The following is a 22,944-nucleotide window of genomic DNA, read 5'->3' on the forward strand; positions in this document are numbered from 1 at the left end:
GTGAACCATCCCACTTAATAATTAATGTCAATGGATAGATACATCATTCACTACAGGTTTACAGGTTTAAGAAAATATCAGTGCCCGCCTTGAAGAAAAGGCGAGAACTCAACCTACTTAAATCACTTCAATGAAAGGTATGTAGGTATCCAAAGAAGATATGGAAGTTTCACATCGGAAGTCCAGATTAAGAAGAATCAATCTCTGATGCTCCAATGGAAATTGAGGAAAAAGAGACTATTAGTTGCGAGAAGATTAAATGGAATAACCTCTAAATGGATGTCACAACTATTGACTATCAGAATATAAGATGTGACAGTAGGGCGGTGGAAAGAATTGGGGTTGTAACCCGAAGATTCCCCTGTGCTTTTTCACAGCGATATCAAAGCCGAACATCATATATGGAGCAGTGATCTGGAACACTAGAATTGGTATGAACACCACTAAAATCTATCTCTCGAAGCTGGAAAAACTATTAAAACATGTCCATCGGCTTCGATAGAATCAATTTAATCTTACAAGTTTCCAAACATTATAAGAAAGTATCGTGGACTTTTCTCAGAAAGTAAACACATCTTGATCATGCTTCAACGAGAAATACCAAGAAGTTAAACGTTAGTTTAAAACTAAGCTTTATAAATAAGTGAGATCAAAGCTCCGATATGCTTGGGCACCAATCAAGTATTTTTCAAGCAGAAATATATGCAATATGAAAATGTGTTCGCTTCAGTTTGGAAAAAAATGATCGCAAACAGGATATTATTGTATTGTCCAATAGCCATGCAGCCATAAGAGCACTGATCCAAGGCGAGTACAACCTTTGTAGGAACTGATTTGTGGAATCAGCCACATTATACAAAATACTAGGAAATGAAGAAGATAGGAGAAAATCAGTTACTGTATAATCCACAGCACTGAAGAAGGCATACATACTCCTGGAAAACCCATAACTGAAGAAGATCTATTGAATTTATTTTGTATAAGTAAGACAACTTAAAATATTAACTGGGGTCGAAACATTAAGAACGATTGAGGGAGTAAGAAATATGAAATGAAGGTCTTTGGCAGCTAATGCTATCCCACATTCTGAACTTTCTGAAGGGGGTGGGATTAATAGATTAGACGTAGATAATTGGATTTATAAAATTACTTTATTTGATTTATACATTGCGATATATTTTGAAATTTTTAAGTTATATCATCAGCATCGTTATAAAACATACATGAGTACATTTTTAAACGACCCATTATACAAATATCCACTAGGTTTGTGAAAAAAAAATTGTGAACAAATTATAATGGGGTACTAGTGACTTATATGTGTTTTCAATTCAGATAAGAAATTTTTAATTAGAAAGCATATCGCCCTGCTTACAAGACCCATTCATGGGTCTGACCATCTTACACAGATTATACTTTTCTCTTTGCAAATGCGAGCCATCAAAGATTTCTTTATCGACAGCAAAGTCTACTACCGTTATGTTTTTCAAAAGTAATTCGTTACTTGTCACGATGTAGAACCACTAAAGTAGGAATTTCTTCCAGATACAAGCAGAACTTGTTCGATGATATTTTAAGCATAAAAAGATTAATAGAACTGGATAATATTTCTAAATTCATCCAACGATTATGTAGAATATTAGATGGTAGGACAAGAAACAACTGTTTTATTATATCTAAAACAAAATCTGATATTTTCCCTCTCTCGTGATATTAACAAAATATAAAGGAAAATGAGAGGAGACTTGGACAAAATGATCCATATATTTGAATAGATAGTTGCATATGACATTTTTTCAACAGAGTTTGGGAAAATTAAAAAAAGTCTCTCCTATGTTAAGTACTTGGAGTACGGTTAATTTCGATCGATGGTTTTTTTCAATGCAATATCAGAATCATGCATTATGAACCATCATAAGACATTGTAGAGATTACGAGGTAATCGAATACTGATAAATGTATTTAGTATTGTCATTCCACTTCTTCATTACTGTTGATATTTATAAGGTATAGAATAAATTAACGGTAGTAGTTTCTAACTAGAAATGACAATGTGAATATTCACTTTGTGGGTGTGAGTTTATTGTTAACGTCATTTAAAAAGTAGTAAGAAGTTGATAGTACGTTAAGTATTTTTTGAGAGAGGTGCTGAAAAAATAAAGGAACACTTGTTCAAAATTATCGTAAGCTATTATAATTCAATAAATATAATATCGGAATTTTATGCTACATACAAAGTGTCCAAAAATGATCAACGAAAAGTGGTGAAATAAACAAATATAGATGTGAAAGCAATGAATATCGGTATTCTGTGAAATTCTTGGAATAATAAGATCAAGTATCAAATAGGAAGAGTATCAATTTAAAATGAAAGGAGGCATTTATTGGAAGAAAATATATTTTAGATATCATGATATAAAATGCTAATTAAAGAAATAACACGTTCATTCCAGTATGGAAATGGTATAATAAGGTGCAGCTGCTTCCAAAAAATCAACTTAAAATTATAATTTTATTATCTACAGTGTCAGTAAGACAAGTTATCAAATATGCGAAGATAGCATACAGGGAAAATTAGAAACAGCTGGTTTAAATCAAATATATCTAGTCAACAACTGGATATGGTAGAAATGAGAACAACATTCCTAATTATCAGAAATGGATAATATATACCGGGTATGTCAATAATGGGATCATTTGAGTTGATGATTTGATCAAAAAATTAATTCATGAAGACACCGTAACTTTGAATTTGCTTTTAAATTTATATTATAACAAAGAATTTATCTCTAAAAAACTTATAATAATGATAATAATAATAATAATAATAATACAACTGGTATATTGAAAACTAGAATATTTCACTATCGATTTATATTATTTGGAAAAATCTACTATATATATATATATATATATATATATATATATATATATATATATAAATTTATTCAATTTCTTATTCATGATGAAGGTGATCTATAGATCAATATAAATAAGCAAATTGTCAGTGTCAATATCATATTTTGATGAAGACTTAAAGAAAAGTCGAAACGTCAAAATTTATCATTCTTTTAAAAACTATAAAAAAAACTAATTTCGAAACAGAAGATTTTGAAAATAATTTTAAAACAAAAGATCTAAGAGCTAAAATCAAGTATATATATATATATATATATATATATATATATATATATATATATATATGTATGTATGTATGTTTGAAAATCTTCAATTTGCGTATTTATATTGATCAATAGTTCACCTTCATCATGAATAAGAATAAAATGAAACTAGAACTTTCTTCTAATAAGAAAAATGAATTTTTCCTTAGTCCTCACATCTCAAATATTGAATAATTTGTAGTTTCATTAGAATTCACAAAATAAAGCTACAAATTTTACTTAAATTATTTAGGTCTTTTTTATCATTTATACCTTTTTCGTTCTTATGAATGTGAACCATTTCAAAAAATTCTCTTTTTCGTGTATAAGATTCCGTTCCAAGAATTTTCTAATCTTTAAAATTGAAATTGTTTTTTTCATATTTCATGGTTCATTAATGCAGTTTTCTTTTTTGTTATCGTATTGATGACCTTTTAGTTTATTTTCTAAATACTGAGAGGTAGACAGAGTCAGAATCAGTACAAGGCACTTGTTATATATAATATAACTTCTTTTGTTTTTTGAGTTTTAGATTTTAATTGAGTGAAATATTTGGATAAAGTATTATGTCCCTTAAGTTTCATGGGTAGGGGCGGACCTGATTGCAAATCATTGATAATGGATAACACAATTTGACTTTAAGACGAATACTTAAGTATTAATGAAGTTATTTTCTACTTCCTTTGATATACGAAAAAAAAAACATATGTTAACATCCTAACGAGACGTGAAAGAATCCACATTTTTTAATCGATAATACATTTCTGTACCAAACAGTGCTCTCTCTCCGTTATAATTAATGATATTGTCACCCTTATCACTAAGTACGTATTCACTTTACACAGGCCAAATCATAGCTTATACTGGAAATTCAATTACTGTGCACTGAAATTCATCTGAGTTTTACTAGGGTTATATGAGAAGTGTATAATGATCAATTCAAAGTATTATTTCATAGCATTGATACAACAATGAATTGAGAATAAATGTATAGACAATTAATCAATAATGTCCCTCACAACACCTACATTTTAGATTATATAATACAGTCCTCCATACACGATTGATTTTATAAATATGCTTTTGGGAACAAATCCACTATGTTATTAATAAATAGTATAACAATCAAAAACCTCAATTCTATTGTTTTTTGAAAACTGGTTAAAACGTTCAGCAACATATCATAAGTCTTTAGAAATATGAGGAAAAAATCCAACTTGATTCACAAGGAAATATAATGATTACAATTACAATAGAATGTAATAAGTGAATAAAAATCGTCAGTGTCAGCGTTAGTGTAATTGTGAGTTTTGTTGTACTGTTGCTGTATAAATAGTGTATTCAGTATGAATATCACCAACGGTTCCAGAAATTTCAACTTAGGTCGTTATGAAGTCGAATTTCATATGTTATGTGAGGTTAGTTGGTTGTCGAAAGCGTTGAACTTCTTCTATAGATATGTTTTTTGTAGTTTTCTAATTCTGAACTTGATGTGAATCAATCTAATGCTCTTTAAAAAATATTACCAAATTTAGAATTTATCACACCGCAATTCTTAACTTAAAAATTGATTTCTATTATTGTTATACTCTTATACATAACTAACATCAACACCAAAGTGGTCTAACAATATATTTTCCGAGCTTTCGAATAATTATATATTCATCGTCTGACACTGAAATTATTGTTTTATATTTAGGTCTTCTCTTATATCTACCTTTTTCTGTCACTCCATTTACTTTTTCTGGGTATTTCATTTCTTTCACCTGATATTTACTTTTTTGTCGTTCTTTCAATAGCCAAGATTCACATCCGAATGTAAGAATTGGTCTGTATATTGTTAGTTTGGTGTGTCCGGATATTTCATCTTCATTATTGAATTTAATGTTCATGGCGTAATCTAGTTTATTGGTTTTTGCAATTCTGTTATTTATATATGCATCTTTTGTCTCGTTTTCGTCTATTATTGTTCCTAGAAAGTGGTAATGTTTGACTTGTTCCAGTGTTTCTGTATTAATTTTTATATTTATATTGGCGATTTGTTCCCCAATCATCATTACTTTTATCTTGTTCTTGTTTATTTTATTACCCATGTCTATTATTGCTTTGTTTATTTTTCGTTCTTTGCTTTGCCCCTTCACTAATGTTAAATCTTTCTAGTTGTGAATGTCCTGTTGGTTCTGTTCTCATGGTTTTGTAGAAGAGTTTTTGCTTCAGAGTCTTCTTCTATTTTTTCTCTAAACTCTTGCCATCTTTCATTATTTGATGTTTTAATAAGTTCTATGACTCTTCTTCTCTTTTCTTTGCATATATTATATTGTTATTGTGTTCTATTTGATATTTAGCTTTTCCATGCTATTTTCTTTTTATTTACTTAATTTTTTATTTCTTTTGACCACCACGATGTTTGTTTCACATTATGTTTTCTTCTTTTTGTTCCACATATTTCTCGTGCAGCATTTAATATATTTTCAGATGATTCTTTTACATTTACATTTATTATTTCTTTGAAATTTGGTTTCTTATTTATCTCTTTTTGATATTCCAGGGCTATGTTTTTATTTCGTGGTAAATATATCTATAGATTCATATTGTTTTTTTTTAATTAATTTTTTTTCCTATCTTGTCGTTCTACTACTACATAATCTATTATTGAATTTTCGTTTCTGCTTATTACTTCTCAAGTGTATATGTGAATATATTTATGCTGAAAGATTGTATTCGTTAGTATCAAGTTATTTATAAGGCAAAAACCCATCATTCTTCTCCAGTTATTATTCCTCATACTCTCTTCATAGTTTCCAATAACTGTTTTATATTGTTCATGTGTTAAGCCTACTCTGCTATTAAAATCTCCTGTTATATACAATCTTCCTTTTGATTCTTCTGTGGCTTTTGTTAGTTCATACCAGAATATTTTTTTGTTGTCAATTTTATCATCTTTGCTTTGTTTTTACTTCAATTGTAAGTATGCTTTCTGATCTTTCTCTACAACCCTGTAATTGTTCTTCTAATTTCTTGTGTATTATGCGTTCGACTCCTCCAATTGATCCTTTTTCTTGCGATACTCCACTGTATATATTGTTTTTGTCCATATTTTCCATACCTTCTTCCATTTCTATTTCTTTTCCTGTAATGCTTTTGATATTCTATGTCTCTAGTTTCTATTTTGAGATATTTTTGGTTTTTTTTATTCATTTTATCGCTTACCCTACTGTTTTTCCTTCAACTTAATTTTTTATTGATGTGGTTGATAAAAGCTCCATCATTTCTGTTATTGGTATCATCATTTTATCGTTCTTTACTTTGTTGTCGTTGTCAATTTTTTGATGATTACTATCATATATATTTTCTTTTACATTATAATTATTAATATGATAATTGATATTATTATATCATAACTATTACTCTTATTATTGATATCGTTATTACTTCTGTTATTATCAAAGTTATTGATAGTGATATAATATTATTTACAATATTTATTTGTTTGTTTATTTTACGATTAACGCTCAACTTATTACTATTATTACAAAGTCTAAACCTATTCTTAAAATTTCATTCACTATCTAAGCTTAACTTCAGTGTATTGTTATTGCTTTTTTCTTTATGCTGTTTCTGATTCAGATTTTGGATCAGCTTTTACTAATTCATTTTTCCTCATATTCATCTCCATTCTTCTCCTCCAATCTGTATTTTTCTGTAGCCAATTTTCTTTGACATCCCTTCTTCTATTTCTTCATATGCTCTTGTTCTGATTAACTTTTGTAATCTTCCACTTAAGTACATTCTAACATATCGTATTGAATGAATATTCTTTGGCTCGTTTTATTCTTCAATCTATATTTGTTCTATGACTTTTTTTGTCATTTCAACTATTTAATTTTAGTCAACGCCAAGTTTAACAGCTTTGTAAATCTTTGTATCTATATCTACTTCTTGTTTCGAGAAATTTTCCGTTTCTGTTGTTATTTCTTCTTAATTCTCCGTATTAATATGTAGCTCTTGTACTACTATACTATTCCATTTTTTCTAGTTTTCTACAAGTTCTACTATATATCGTCTCTGGCATTTGTTCGTTCTTTTTACTTAGAATTTTATCTTCAGTTTTCATCTTTAATATTTATCTTTACATTCTTATTGATAACTGCCATCATGGGCCCTATATTCTCTTCATTTTTCTTTGTGGTTTGGTAGGACTTGTTAACCTTGACTAGCTAAAATTATATTCTGTATTACGACTTCTGAATATATGGTAGTTTTTCTCCTTTTCTTCACAATTGATGTAGTTTTGATGCTTTCAATCAATTGCACTTTGATTTGATTACATATCACTATTATGACTTACTTATTCTCAATTCTCACTAATTCCAAAGTGTACTCTTTTTAATATGTACCTATTTCAAGCTTCTCAATAACTATGTATTTATTGAAAACTATAATTTTAAAAATTCAAAAATAAATTATAGAAAGTTATATTAAAATACTAAATTAATATAATTCAAACACAACAATAAAAATCGATTATAAAATTCATTTTGTTGATTCATCTCATTTTTGAAATTGAAAAACGTCCAATAAAAGGCGTTACAAATGACTTTGAAATCGATCATAATTTTTTTTAAACTGAAATATATTCATAGATTACATTGAAGGTATTCAGTCTCTTTATTAATGCTATCCTAAAGCAATATATTCATGTTACTTTTAGAAATATACAATTTTGGTAGTGATTTTCTGTTGTAAATATTTTGGCAGGTCTTGTATATTTTGGTGTCAAGACAAGGTAAGGATTGTTACCCATTTTTTTTCTTCAATCGACAACTGTATAGAGTATTGGAAATATTGATGTGAAGTAGTAAATTTTAATTCAATTATATGGAAAAGATAAATTTAAATTCTCTTCATATACTTTTTAATGAAGAAATACAGTAAAGTGGAACAGATATATGAAGTCCAAGATATAATCCATCACATAATCTACTGGCATAGAAGATATTGAATAGTCTTCAGGTGTTTCCAAGAATTTATTGGTAATATTTATCATTATCAAAATATATCAAAATATAAAATTTAACGATATTCATATTACCATAAGTTTTTATTGGATTTGCAATTTTCACTTATACGAGTATCATTACAATCTTTCTGGAGAGATCCAAGACATTTGTTTAAGTGACAGGGTCTCAGCTTGCCAATAATACCACTCAATATGTCTATTAAGAGAACTTGATCAAACAATATTATCCCAAAGGATAACCTACCTATTAGAGAAAATTGGAAGTAAAAACGTCACTGGTTTCTACATTGATTATTCCATATACATGATATAATCTATTATCATATTTTGAATTTGACAATTATATTGAACAAATGAGAACATGTATATTGATGGTAACATTTATTTTCAGATTGACCTAATCATTATCGAAAATACGAAATGCCACAAAATTGTTGTATAGGACATTTGCGGTACTTAAAAAAAGTTTTGTAGGAGAGAGAATAATACGCTTGGTATCGCCGGGTTATTATAAATTGCTTCAATACGTGATATTAATATTGCTTCACGATATTGTGTGCTTGAAAAATAGCTTGTCTAAAAAGCTATTTATAAATCCTCGTGAAAATAATGAAAAATTTAAACTTATTGAAAATTGACGCCACAAATTTTAGGTTTTCTGGGATAGAGAATTTTCCGTTTGTAAAACTGATTTGTATTCTGGACTGATGACTGAATTGAAGAATTGTTTCTCTCAACAGTATGATGGAAGTTCTGTTTTTTCCAAATGTAAGATTAATATTTAGGTGGATATAAAATATCATATATAAATCTCATATTCTTACGTTGCTTCAATATATTCATATAAAAATAGACTAGATATAGATAGAACTATGCTTCTGAAGATAAAGAGGAAACTGAAGTACAATGTGCATTTTAATGATATAATGAGAAACTGCAACAAGAGAGTGAAACAGCAGAATACTCATAAAAGTCATAATGATGTTGATTTATCACATATTTAACAAAATTATGGAAACAGAATTATAGAAAATACTCTCGCCATTGAAAAATTTATAAATAAATTTGAATGAGGTAAATTTGAAGAATTCAAACAAAAACTGTTCATGATAACCACATCTGTATTCAATCCTATCTTCTATTATCACCAACATTTTCTGGAAAATTCCCAACAAATTGCCTCGTATCGTTCTATTCATAGCGCAAAGAGTGGCGTCACTATATTAATATTATCTTCAAGCCGTTCACTCTCAATTATTATTTCAACACATTGACACTAGAATCTCCAAATAATTTTGTAGGTACATTGAGTTTCTTGATTTTGTTGTAACCTGAAAACCGGTTATCAAGTTCCTCTGACCCACTAGAGGTCAGAGGTCAATTTCTAGCTCCAAACACTTGTAAATTGACATAACCAAATATATCATTCATATAGATATAGCAGAGACATAAAACTTCATAGCCAATTTTCAACATCGGAAATTGACAACGTCTACTTCTACTCCCTTCGCTGCTGCCTGTAATACTAAAATTTATATATGCTTTGTGACATGAATTGATGAAATTGTCTATATAAAAACTCATATTTTGCATAGCATATTGGGTAACATTTACTCAGAATACTTGATCTCCCTGTCTTCCATATGGCCAAATTTACGTTGGTGAAACTTAACATGTTGAAATGTGATTCAAGAGTAAGAATCACAACTGAATGTATCTATCCTCTCTTTCGATCTTGTTCAACGAAGTTAAAGTAGTAACTATCAAATAACAGTATAAATTGATACATTTTTCATCTCGTCTCGTGATTGACTGAGTCGTAGGGAAATTATATATTTCCTTTTTGTTAAATTCTATTGTCTAAGTAATGTGCCGATTTATCTCCCATTGTCTTTCATATATGAATATACAAGGGAAATCACAAAACGTCGGTTTAATATATAATAAGTATAAAATATTTCATGAACTTTTGTTTGCAGTTAGATTTTTTCCTTTTTGAAACAATTATTGCTCAATTTACTTTATCATAAATGTAAATTAATATTGTGATTTCAAGACTATTTGAGGTAGCTATTAAATGGAATATACTATTCACAACATCTTAGCTAAAGATACTTTTCAAATATTGATAGTAGATAAAAAATATCTTAGTTAAGGTAGGGCAAATAGAAATACCTCTTTAAATATTTCAATATGATGGAGAAAATTTCATAGGATATAAACGTTAAACATGAATGCTCTGGCATTGAATGGTATTTCGAATCACCACCAACCAACATAACTTTTCGGAGCTTAATAATACGATGAAGTTTTATTAATATCCAAGATTCATTTTCAATACAAAAAAATTGATGAATAAAATAATGCATGTCCACAAAATATCGGATAATACTTTATCGTGATTATAAGCAGAAACGTAAATAATAAACTTCAAAAAATATTTGTGTAGGAGCTCAGATATGTAAGAACAGTTAGAATAGCTAATCAGCTTATTCTGTTATTCTACAAAAATGTTAGCGGTAACAGTGCTTCTAATGTTCAAGGTCAATAAATGTTACAAAAATCCTATTCTGTATGGTTTCAATGCTGTTTAAATCAATTTTAAATAACTACGAACAAAACAGTCAATGTTAAGTTAAAAATTTTCTATTTTCAATACTAGTGACGTTAGCTATATGGGGGTAACGGTAAGGAGATCCATCCCTGTGCTACAGAAAGTCTCCATCAAATCCTTTAGGTTACGGATACGCTACTATAGCATGAGTGTGGATCAATAATTGACACTTCATAATTACTTGGAAAAATTCTTACAAATTCACAATAATTAATTCAGTGTTATCTCAAAGTAGCTTTTCTAGTTTATATTTACAAAATTATTTTGTACTACGTGCATAGTTTAGATTTTATATACCAATATTTAATTAACAACTCTAATCATTTAAAATTTTTTAACACTGCATACTTCATTCTATCTAAAATAGCGATGAGCGAGAAATCGCGGCACACCCGGTAGAAAACATTTGAGAGAGGTCATTCAAATAAGACGGATGGAAGACTGAACTGTCATATGATATTTTGTCCGACAGGAGCGCCTTTCTGGTCAAATTTTGAATGCTAATTTACCATCTACAAGTGGACAGTTTTTAAGCTAAGCTCCCATATGAGATGGTCCTCTTACCTCTACCCTCCATAGTTAGCTGCTAGGTAACATGGCGCTGTTGACAACTTTTTGACATCCAATTGTTCAGAATACGATTTTTCACGGCGTGTTAATTTTGATTTAACATTGCGATGTTTACTACATCGATATTGAATTTACAGTTGTTACAAATATTTGTACAAAATAACCTCATAAGTATATAACGGGTAAGCAGGGGATGTCAAGGACAATCTTTGGTTCAATTATCTTTCTTCATCTAATTTTTTTTTGAACGATTACTGAGATCATTATGTTGGTTAGACCAAAAAAGTTATGTTATAAGCTGTAAGGTAGATCAGTGTTTGATTTATATTCTATTGATTCTTCAAATTATCTGTTAGACTATTCTTTACTTCTCATAGTTTTTGACTAAATTGGAACTGTTTATATCTAAAGATTTGTTCGATTTAGATCCTTCGGTGTCAACTGGCATATCTGGGCCAAGGGATACCACCGAGTAGGTATGATTGAATCAAGTGAATGTAGGCGATTCTAAGTGTGCGAAAGAACATCTGTTCATGTCTTGACAAATTGAAAGGAAACATCTATTCAAATCTTGTTCGTTTAAGGGTTTCAATGCGGCTATTGTACAGCGACCATCTTTGTTGCTACTTGGTTTGAACTTTTTCTTCAATTCCACATTTCATATTTTTGGATGGAATAGAACCACTATCATCTACTTTATCAAAATATGATAAAATATGATATTGACACTGGCAATTTTCGTATTTATATATTAATAGATCACCTACATCATAAACATTAAAATGAGAAAAAAATTAAAATTTAAATTTGTTCTTATAAGAAAAATCCATTTTTCCTCAGACCTTACATCTCAAATATGTAGAAGTCCTTAATCAATTAAATTAGTTCTAGTTTTATTAGAATTCACAAAATAGAGCTACACATTTTACTTAAATCTCGTACTTAAGTCTTTTCTATCATTTATAGTTTTTTCGTACTTATGAATGTGAACCATTTTTAAAAATCAGTCTCTGATTTGGGCGTATTCGCTTCTGTAGGACGTTCCATACCAATTTCTACATACTGCTGACTCTGTTATGGGTCTCTAGGGTGTTATTCAAATATCATTCAAATGTTATACCTTGTCGACGGTGTCTTTATTAAGATTCATGTGAAAAGACAACGTAGGAATAATTAGGTGCCTGTCAGATCTGAACAGTATGCGCAGAGGGTCGACATCGCCCAAACAAACTTTCTACCAACTTGGACTGGAAAAGGAAGCTTATTCGCTAGACAGATGTGGACGAAGTGACGCGATGTTTCTATTTATAGAGATATGATTAAATCTTCTTTCCGAAATCTAATAACCACACTTCGTGTTTTACCAAAATGATTTTGTGATTTCAAATGTTTTATGTATTTATTTATATTAAGCCTCCAATAGGGATCTACAGTATTTATTCATTCTTAAAATACCCTATTATGGTGACAAAGAAATTCTACTGTGAATTATACATTAAGTTTGAACATATGCGATCGTGCGGTGATGTGTTAAATAAATATCTCGCAAAATCTTGCAGGAGACGACACAAAACAATGTTTTTCACTTAAAAATCATTGGGGGAATCAAAAACTTTAGTTCTCCTGCTGCTTTAGTAACGAGCGAATAGTACAATTTGAAAAAATTTGATGTTTATATTATATATGGCTGATTTCTTTACTATGAAAATGTTCAATAGACTAGAAGAAAGACCAAAACCAATGTTTATATATTGACTTTTAAACTCAGAGCAGATTGATATATCATTCAAGTGTTTTTATTCGAACATTAAAATTTTAAGCTAATAATTTTCCTTAGAAAATTTTTGCATTTATCAATTAATCACTGTGTATATAAGGTGAAGTGTGAAACTGTGGATGACGTATTTGCTTTAGCAAATATGTGTAAATTGGTTATATATGTAAGATCTTTAAATAAGGAATAGATTCGTATAATTTTTGTTCTACAAACGTAAGTGAAATTGATTTTTTTTGAGAAAATGAGGCAGAAGTTGAATTTTGAGTTTAAAATAATGTAGAGAGACATGCAAATGAGATTATTTATTTTTTGAAAATGCGGTTTTTATTATCAATAGTCTTACATATTACTCTTCCAAAGTATTTTTAAATTGAAGCAAGAATATGATATGTTTTCAATCTTATATATGTTCAACTCAAACATAGAAATCGTTTTAATAGAGTATATCATTTCCACATCGTATATAACGACAGTCGGAATAACACAAAATCTTTGCTAGGCCTACGATTAGATTACATAATACTACCTTCAGTATAATGTTGATAAAAATTGCAGTTCAAAAAGTTCATGAGGTAACAATCAAACTAAAAATTCTAAACTTCAGCAATTTTTGGTAAGACGTTCTTGATTAAAACGAATTTATTAAGTTTCCACTTCTCTTAAATGATAATAATTCTTAATAATCGACATCTCAGCTTTCCTAATGAGTTTTAAGTTTTAATCCAAAGCGCCTGATTGGCTTTTCAAAGAATATTTACCTTTGACAGCTTCAAGTGAGACACAACGGACAATGAATTGAAAACGTTCGAAACTACTCCAATATGTAGTTAAACCTCTTCTGTCCCACAAGTTTTTTTTATCTTAATATTCATCCTTTTCATATAAATTCACGGTATAAACCTTCATATTTGAAGTCAGCATATAACAATTATCTATAGTTAGTGAAATATTATTCCACATTTGCACTTTTTTTCAGTTTGCATCTAATTATTCTTGGGTAAATTACTTGACAAACCTATTCACACATGAACCGTAAACTTTACCCACTTTTATCCATCTCCAGCGCATACTTAAATATTGTTCCTTTTCACAATCATTATTTTTTATATATTTGTCGACTTGAGCAGACATTTTATTTTTCGAAGCAAAGTATGGTACACTAACCAAAATAGTAAGAAAAAATTGATCACTATTAACATAGTAACAAAGAATTTAAATGGTTTAATAACAATAGATAAATGAATTTATACAAATGTTTTATTATTTTTAAAAGCAAAAGAAAGAGTGTAGTCGTAAAAATGAAAATTAATTTTATGAAAAGAGCCATAAAACGATATTAATCTTGAACATTTATGAAGATGCATTCATCTTTATTGCAATGTTTTCTTGATATTTCTTTAAACAAACGAACTTTCGTATGAATTATTCCTTTTTTATTCTCACAAAAACGTACACTGTAAAATGAACGAGTAAGATAAAAACTGATTGATAAAATAAATCACATTTTATGTGTGTAGTGAAAATTGAGAAAGGAGCAGGTACGGTGTTCATATATTTAATATTTTGTTTATAAACAAGCAAATTTATATGAAGTGAATTCTTGGCTCCAATGTATATGTTGAAACAGTGGAGAAAATCGTCAAATATATATTAGAGGATTGCTTGATGCAAATGACATTAAGAACAATCTAGATTAGCTTAAAACACCCTAACTGATGACAAAACTTGGGTAAGAGGCAGAAAATATTGAAAAGTAATTAACTCTCTAATAGTGAACTACAAGCAGATTTCCTATCACACATGATATTTAAAAAATATTCTAATTCAGCATTAATCAAGTCATGAACAACAGAAAAGAAAAATAGGCATTCGATTTTAGGGAATCTAAAGAATGTAATACCAAATAATTATTTCAGGTTCTCATTAATCCCGTTACCAATTAAAGGTAAAAATATATAATGCGTGAAAGTTAATATATTATATTGATATATAAAACGTTTACCTGTATTGAGGAAAATTTCTCCAGAATTTTCTATAGTATTTGAAATTTTTTTATTAAGTTATTAAACGAACAATAAGAAGCATTTTGAGCCATTTTCATATATGATCAGATTGATAGAAAAGGGAACTAAAATTAAAATAGAAATTGAATATTTTTTAATACAAAATTCATATCAACCATACACCGGTTATTAGCGTAGTCAGTAAAAGCTTATATTTTGATATTTTATTCACAGGTATTCGCTAGATTCAGTTTATGATCAATATTTTTCTAAGGTAATTTATGTGGTTGATTATTTTGTATTTAGGACCTAAAATTTCAGATATTGTTCGGAGTCGTAGATTCGATAATGATCTTCTTGTGATAGAAAATAAACAGTCTACTTTTATGTGTTTTATATTCAATTTGCAATTGCATGTCTGCCTCTTTATTTCCTTTTATTCCAGTATATGAAGGCCTCTCACAAATTTCAATTTTTTTGTTGTTATGTTGTATATATTGTAGTAGCTGCTTAACTAATTACCAATACTTATTATCCCTTGATGATAGGTCATGAAGCATTCTACAATATTCATTTCCGAGGTATATGTATATTCTATTATTTGACAGCCTCAATATTTTTTGATTCGATTCGCTTTCCAAGTGATATCAGTTAATCTTGAATTGAAAAGAAACATCAGAACAAGCATTCTAAAGGAAACTTGGAAGTTACACATAATAACAAATAACAAGGAAAACCTATTCATTATATCGAACCAGAAAATGGAAAAGTATTAGTCCTCTTTATATATACAAAACTACAATGCAGTTTGATAAGACGCCAAGATCACTACGTAGTTCATAACACCAACAACTAGAAAGCTCGGGGAGTAGATAATATCCAAAACTATTGGTTTCGTCAAAACCAAAACGACAGGTCAAAATTTATCTTTCTTTCAAAAACTATCAAAAAAAACTAATTTTGAAACCTAAGAGACCTAAAATCAAGAACATTATATATATATATATATATATATATATATATATATATATATATATATATGAATTGTAAAGATATCTTTGCCAGCTATATTATGAGCAGTTTTTTATTGGGAACGTGGCAAGGAAACACCAAAATGGACTAACTTTAATATATTTTCCGAACCTTCGAATACTTATGTATTCATCGTCTGGGACTGAAATTATGGTCAAATATAGTATAAGAAATATGTATGAATGTATAACAATAATGATATTGTTAATGTGTGTGAACATTTTAAACTCATATTTCCATTAGATAGTACCTTATAGACAGTAAAATCCTCCAATCCAAACAGATCTCTATGCAAAGACAGAATATACCTAATTCTACCCAAAAACAACTACCAAACCTTCTACTACTTCTTTTTGGGAGCGATCGAAAAAAAAATATTGTCACAATAGAACGGAACTATTTATTGAGGTCCCTCTACATATAAATGAATATAAACACCAAAATGGTAAGTCGATTATTTCTATCTTGCATAGTCTAACCAAGATATAGGGAAAAGCTTAAGAGTGTAAATAGCGTTTACCTTGCCTTTAGATATAGAAGTGCCGCCTCCAACACGCCAAATTATTCTATCCAGCAATGGTAAGAAAAGGTATCAAACCAAGTAAGGAGGTTTGGATTATAGCCACCCTGGATAGTCGTATTATCAATATCAGTCTAGGCGATGAAGCAGTAACTGTAAAGCCAGGAGGCGGATTCCACAAGGTTGCCTATCGCCACTGCTATGATAATTAGTGATCCATCAGCTATTTACAAAGCTAACCAATGTAGAATATGAAGCCACGCTTTGTATATAACTAAATATATACACTTTTGTACAACTAACTAACCCCAGGAGGTTAATACAGATCATAGAAAAATAGAATTTGAGGAATCAATAACATATCTGAACAATTTCTACAGTGTACCTCATCCTATAAGAAGCGTTAATTCTAATGCCATGACACGCTTTTCTTGGTTTTCTGAGAAAAACATCCCCTTAAATTGCTCCTATTTCCCAACGAAAATTTAACCGCTAACCAGATGTTAAAATGAAAATTTTTTAGCAAATATGTTAATTTCAATCTGTCTGTCGAATAAAATATGTCTCCGTGAAAAAGAAACGACAATTTTTGAAATTGTAATAAAACGAAGAGTAGTGATACAGCTGTTGTTCTGAAGTTTATCGATGGACAAATACCAAGGTGAGGGTATTTTCGTATTTCGAAGCATCAGTATTATAAATTTCATATTAATATCATTTAGTTTTATCTTAACCTAAGAAAGTTATATTTATTTATTTATCGAATTTAGAAAAATTGAAAGAAGTCTAATCATGCTAATTATAGATCATAAATAGGACATCTCTTCTCAGAAATAGTAAATTTCCATTCCAAAATAAATTTTAATATTTACCAGAAATTATACGGGCATCTTATTTTTTTTTAGTTTCATGTTTACTGTTCTTTCCTAGCTTGAGTGTTCACTTTCTTAAGTTTTTGATATTTATTCCTCTCCAATTTCTTACTTATTACTTACAAAAAGTATAGTTTCAATAAGGTCCAGGAGTTCGAATACCTGTGTGACTGAGTGACAGTAACAAATGAAGAAAAGGAAACCAAGGAAATCGACAAATAGGCTGGCGAGAGGGAAGAAAGCCCTAGGAGGACTATTAAGATCAACATATATTTCAAGAGCCGCCAAGTTACGAATTTACAAGACAGTTATACAACCAACGGTGTTGTATGACAGTAAGTATTGGATCATGAACGAAAAAGAAGAAAGAAAAATAAACATTTGGATCAGAATTGTACTAAGGAGGATTTTCGGAGGAGAGATCAATGTACTGTAAGGTAAAGCTGAGATGGGATATGTGGTCAGAACAAATAGGTTCCGTTGTATGGGGAATATAGCTAGAATGGACAAAGATAGTTGGTAGAAAAGATCCTTGTTAAGGGGGGAAGGAGCGGAAAGGAAAAGAGGGCGTCGATAGATAGAAGCATGTAGAGAGGATTTAGAAAGAATAGGATTAGAGAACTGACGTGAAGCAGCCTTGAACAAAAATAGATGGAGGAAAGCAGTAAAGCGACTCCAATCCCTGGGCGTATTAGGCCAGTCTCATACCAATTTCGATTTTGTCAAAATTAGCACATGTTTGAAATAACTCAAGTGAACAAACCATCTTAATAACCACCTCAACCTCGAAACATTTTTTGTCACAGTGATAATAAACCTCTTTATTTACTTAGTTCGATAATAGTAAAACTCACCTTCAACAGAAGCAGTCTGTCGTGGTTTGTGCACTAAATCTGGAAAAAGAGACTGTTTTAATGAATTTTAATGAATAATTTTTATTATAATACTATACAGTTAAGCATACCATTTAAATATGATAAGACCAAGCAATCGTGCAAGTTCACGTGTAAGGCAGCAAGTCATCCTCGACTGAAAATGAGTGCAGCCCATATATTATGTAAATTCAAATTAATAGTAAGATCTTCCCAAATTATTGTCGTGATTTGAAACTTTTTTTAGAGAAAAAACAAGTTTTTTCGAAGTTTCATCAACATGAAAACTACCTACTAGAGTAAATTCTTTGTCGACTGCTAAATTATACTTTTGTCTATATAGGTTATAACAGTACGTGTATAAGACAGACTTGTTACGCTAGAATCATTGGATTGAATTAAACGCCTAATAATTTGAAAGAAGATATAGAAAAAATCCAAAGACTAACTGTAATAACATTAACTAGTTATGGAATTACGAAGAATGACAGAAAAAAGAAGTGAATAACAGATACAAATATTCTGGACCAGATATGTTCAAGATTAACTATATTAGAGAAGTGTTGAATTTATTTAAGTGAACTGGAACGAATAAAGACTAAAGAAAAAAGTGGTAAACAACACACAACAAATGTACCCGCTGTGATAGAGGATAATCTACCAATTTACTATGAAAACATAATAGGAATATATCATATACAAGTCGAAGTCTAGGAACAATAATAATTTAATAATGAAGAAAGGAGAATATTAAAAGGTTAAAAACAGATGGTTTTCGGGAAAAGGCAGACTACTAAAAACAATAATACCAAGAACAAGATCTGATATAAATTGATAAACTAGCCAAGAAATCTGGAGCAAAAAGGAAAAAACAAAAAGAGTTTCTAGGTTTTCAGTGATAGTAAGTATGGATATCTCTTTATCAGTATGTTTCTTCTATCTATAATAAAATTGCTAGTCATACAGAATTTCTTTCTCATTTCCTACATAATTTTTTCTCAAATATTAATACTTAAATAGCAAATACGAATTGAGCCAAAAAATATTTAAAAATATATAAAATTTTGCATTGGAAAAAACTGATTTTAGCAATATAATTTGGGACAACATTGAAATAAAAATCATTCTCCATGATGTTCATTTGAAATTAGTAGACATATATGTAATACACATTATATATGTATTTATGATTGGTGCGTACTAATATGGTTTTCAATTTATTAATAAGTTGTACTTATTCGAAGCTATTTCAATATGACATCTACTAAAAAAGCAACAAAAACTAATGCATGCCAAAATCATAAGACACATCTAACGCATAACAGAATCAATATCTTAGACCTACAGTTATGGTAGAGCAGAATTCCAGAAACCAATACGAAAATAACCACGAGCAGTACTAGAAACAGTAACAAGATCGTAGGTCTGCACCAAGTCACAAAAAATGAGTTCCTTGCAGTATTTGAAGGAGAATTTATACACCATTCTAACCCAGAGTTCCGTTCTACATGTGTAGCTGGGCGTTGTTGAACTTGCGACGAACGAATAACACTAGTATCCCCCGAAGCATTAACTACCATCCCATGGCATGGATTAGGGCGAGCAGCAGGAGTATAAGTCTCTTTCGATTCATAACGGTACGCACTATTGCGGTAATCACTATCGCGGTATTCGGCGTCATGGTAATTGGTGTCATGAGCTGCATATGAAGCTACCATATTTGATTGCAAGTGCAAGTCATTATTGTATTTCATCATTCAACTTGTTTAGGACAATAAGCGTTTTCGAGTTGGTTCCATGTGGCAGAGTAAGAAGTTTTCCTAAATGAAGAAATATATTATGAATAAAACAATAAATTTTATCACAAATAATTCATGATAGAAATGGCAAATTTATTTTTTTAACAATTCATCATAAAAATAGTTTTTTTTTTCACGTGGAAAACTTTGAAAATGCGTTAAATGAGGGCTCATTCTATTATGTACGTCTTAAGTCTCATACCAAAATTCTAATTATAAGATGGGAAACTTATATCACTTCGATATCTCGTCAATTTTTCCTTCAAATCCATGGTAGCCATTAAAAAGTGTTTCTAAAAGGAATTTCGGAAATTATTCCGCTTTAATTTTGTCGTTGAAGTAATAAAAAAATTGAGTATTTTAATGGAAAGTATCAAAGCAATAAGAATCTGGAACAGTAAGTCGAAAGTCAATTTTCTCATATTACCTTTCCCCTTCCTCTCTATGGTGTCACACCTAATTCTTGAATTCAAACAACATTATAATTGTTCAAATTTTGGATTCTCCCATGAAAAGAAATTTCAAAAATGTATAATATATATATATATATATATATATATATATATATATATATATATATATATATATATATATTTATAATAAATAGTTCATATGTAATATATGGAAAGTTTCTAAAAACTATCAATTCAGTTAGGAATGTATATAACAGTTTTCTACGTAAATATGTAATTTTGGCCCTTGCACTTATATTTATTAGTCGTAGTTTAAACTTCAGTCCTTACTAGAATATACACTATTTTCACGGTAGAAGTTGTACTAACTTATTAAAGCCAATATTAATAGGTAAATTACGTTTTGTTCAAAATATCACACAATCATATGATTTAATTTGATGACTTGTATATTATTTGGGGCGAATAAAATTAACGTTTAATTCAGAATTCCTGAAATATTGAATCATTGAATATTTTATATCAACTTATGATACTAATATCATTTTCGAATTCTCTTACATTGCTGATTTCTATTTCAATTAATATCTATCAAATCGATTTTATGCTTTACATGGAAATGGTACTAGCTATATTTGAAAAAATTATTAACTATAAAGATACGTAGTCGTGTGGTAATTCAATTGAATTGACAAAAATACACATTAACACAGTTCCACTATATGATATTAAGATTTGTCGAATAATTTATCTCAAAGTACAGATCATTGGCGAATAATTGTTCGTTATAAGTATATAATAACATTGTATGGAAAAATTTAGAAAGCTGAATTATTTGTGCAGGATTTATATCTTTCCTTTTTATAAGATATGGAGAACAGATATACTGAACACACTACTTACACTACCATTCAGTGTACCTTTAATCTCTGAAGACGATAATTTGGTTATCGAAATACACGTCAGATAGTTTAATTCTCAGTGATGTTGTAAGTAGTGTAAATAATGTATTCAGTATGAATATCACCACCGTTCCAAAAGTTCCAACTTTGCTGGATAACAGAGCTACTGTAATCTTCAACACCATACACTATAATAGTCAATGAATTACGAGGGCGGTTCCAATATAAGCCGGAATATTGATATACGAAAGTTTATTATTCAAGTTACATACTTGAACTTTTTACAGTTTTCTAATTAGTCTCCGTCACACTTTATATACACTTTTGCGATCTCTCTCCAATTGCACTCCGCCAAGTGCCTATTTCAATGAACCCAATAAATAATAATCGCATGGCGAAAAAGCCGGATATTAAGGTTCCAGTGTTTCCTAATTTTCCCACCGTAAGCAGAGTCGTATGTGGTCTGGCGTTATCTTACAGCGATATTGCACTGCGGATTGGAATATCTCGTCTTTTTGATGTGTTGACAGGTTTCACCGTGTTTCTTAGAAGGTAACTATCATACTGCGCGTTTACAGTTCATAGCTCAGTGATAAAATTAACTGCGCTCATGTCTCAAACCATCTTACACAACTCCTTCCCCGCTGATAGTGTGACTTTGCTTTATCTGCCGCGCCTTCTTGTCTCTTCAACAACTCTATATACGCGCGTTTTCCGCCTAAATATAGGAGTGTCTTATCTGTGGTGAATATTCGGTGCAATAAATTTTCAAATTTTTTATACCGCTGCAGGAGACACATGGAAACTTCTCATCGTGCGAATTTCTGTTTAAAATTCATAATTGTAGTCAGTCATTTGGCTGAAATTTTGCGGTAACCAATCCGTTCATGGGTGATTTGCTCAATACTACCTACGCTGATTGCTCAGTTCTTTGGCAATATCGCGTAAAATACTGCATCGGTCTCCCAAAATGAGTTTTTCTACAGCGCTAACCTAAGTTTGCCACCACTTCTCGGCCTTTTCGGAATACAAAACACCATTCATACACTTGAGTCTTGGAGAGGCACTCATTCCCGAATTTCTAGAGTTATTTTCGATAAATTTTCGAGGATTTTACATTATCGTTGACAAAAATACAAATAATGATGCGTTGCGCAACAGACACTGGTATATCCATCTCGTTCTTGGCTATAAGTACACTAAAAAACGAGGTTACGCGGTCTCCCCTGTTCTCTACGCTTTGTAAAAGACCAGTCTAACATCCAGTATAGCTACTTTTACGACACTGAATTTCTCTTGCGTTTATTCTAAAATTCCTGTTCATATTTGATCCATCCTCGCATCAGCTTCAGTAACTTCAATTGGAATTGAAAAATTAAACCATCATAT

At 29.9% G+C, this 22,944-nt stretch overlaps 1 protein-coding gene across 10 annotated transcripts in view; it reads right to left on the reverse strand.

Annotated features, from left to right (window-relative positions):
- Window positions 1-22,944, reverse strand: part of LOC130894048 (agrin-like) — a 451,778-nt gene that overhangs the window by 143,772 nt on the left and 285,062 nt on the right. For 7 of the 10 annotated variants that reach the window (XM_057800666.1, XM_057800652.1, XM_057800642.1 and 4 more), the window contains one exon: window positions 18,424-18,462. In XM_057800666.1, the coding sequence (XP_057656649.1) occupies window positions 18,424-18,462 (39 nt within the window). Of the gene's footprint in view, window positions 1-18,423; window positions 18,463-19,786; window positions 20,262-22,944 lie in introns of all 10 variants that reach the window. The other 3 variants (XM_057800605.1, XM_057800588.1, XM_057800598.1) reach the window with 1 other exon arrangement.

This window comes from Diorhabda carinulata, chromosome 1 (genome assembly GCF_026250575.1).
Source record: "Diorhabda carinulata isolate Delta chromosome 1, icDioCari1.1, whole genome shotgun sequence".
NCBI classification, from domain to species: Eukaryota; Metazoa; Arthropoda; class Insecta; order Coleoptera; family Chrysomelidae; genus Diorhabda; species Diorhabda carinulata.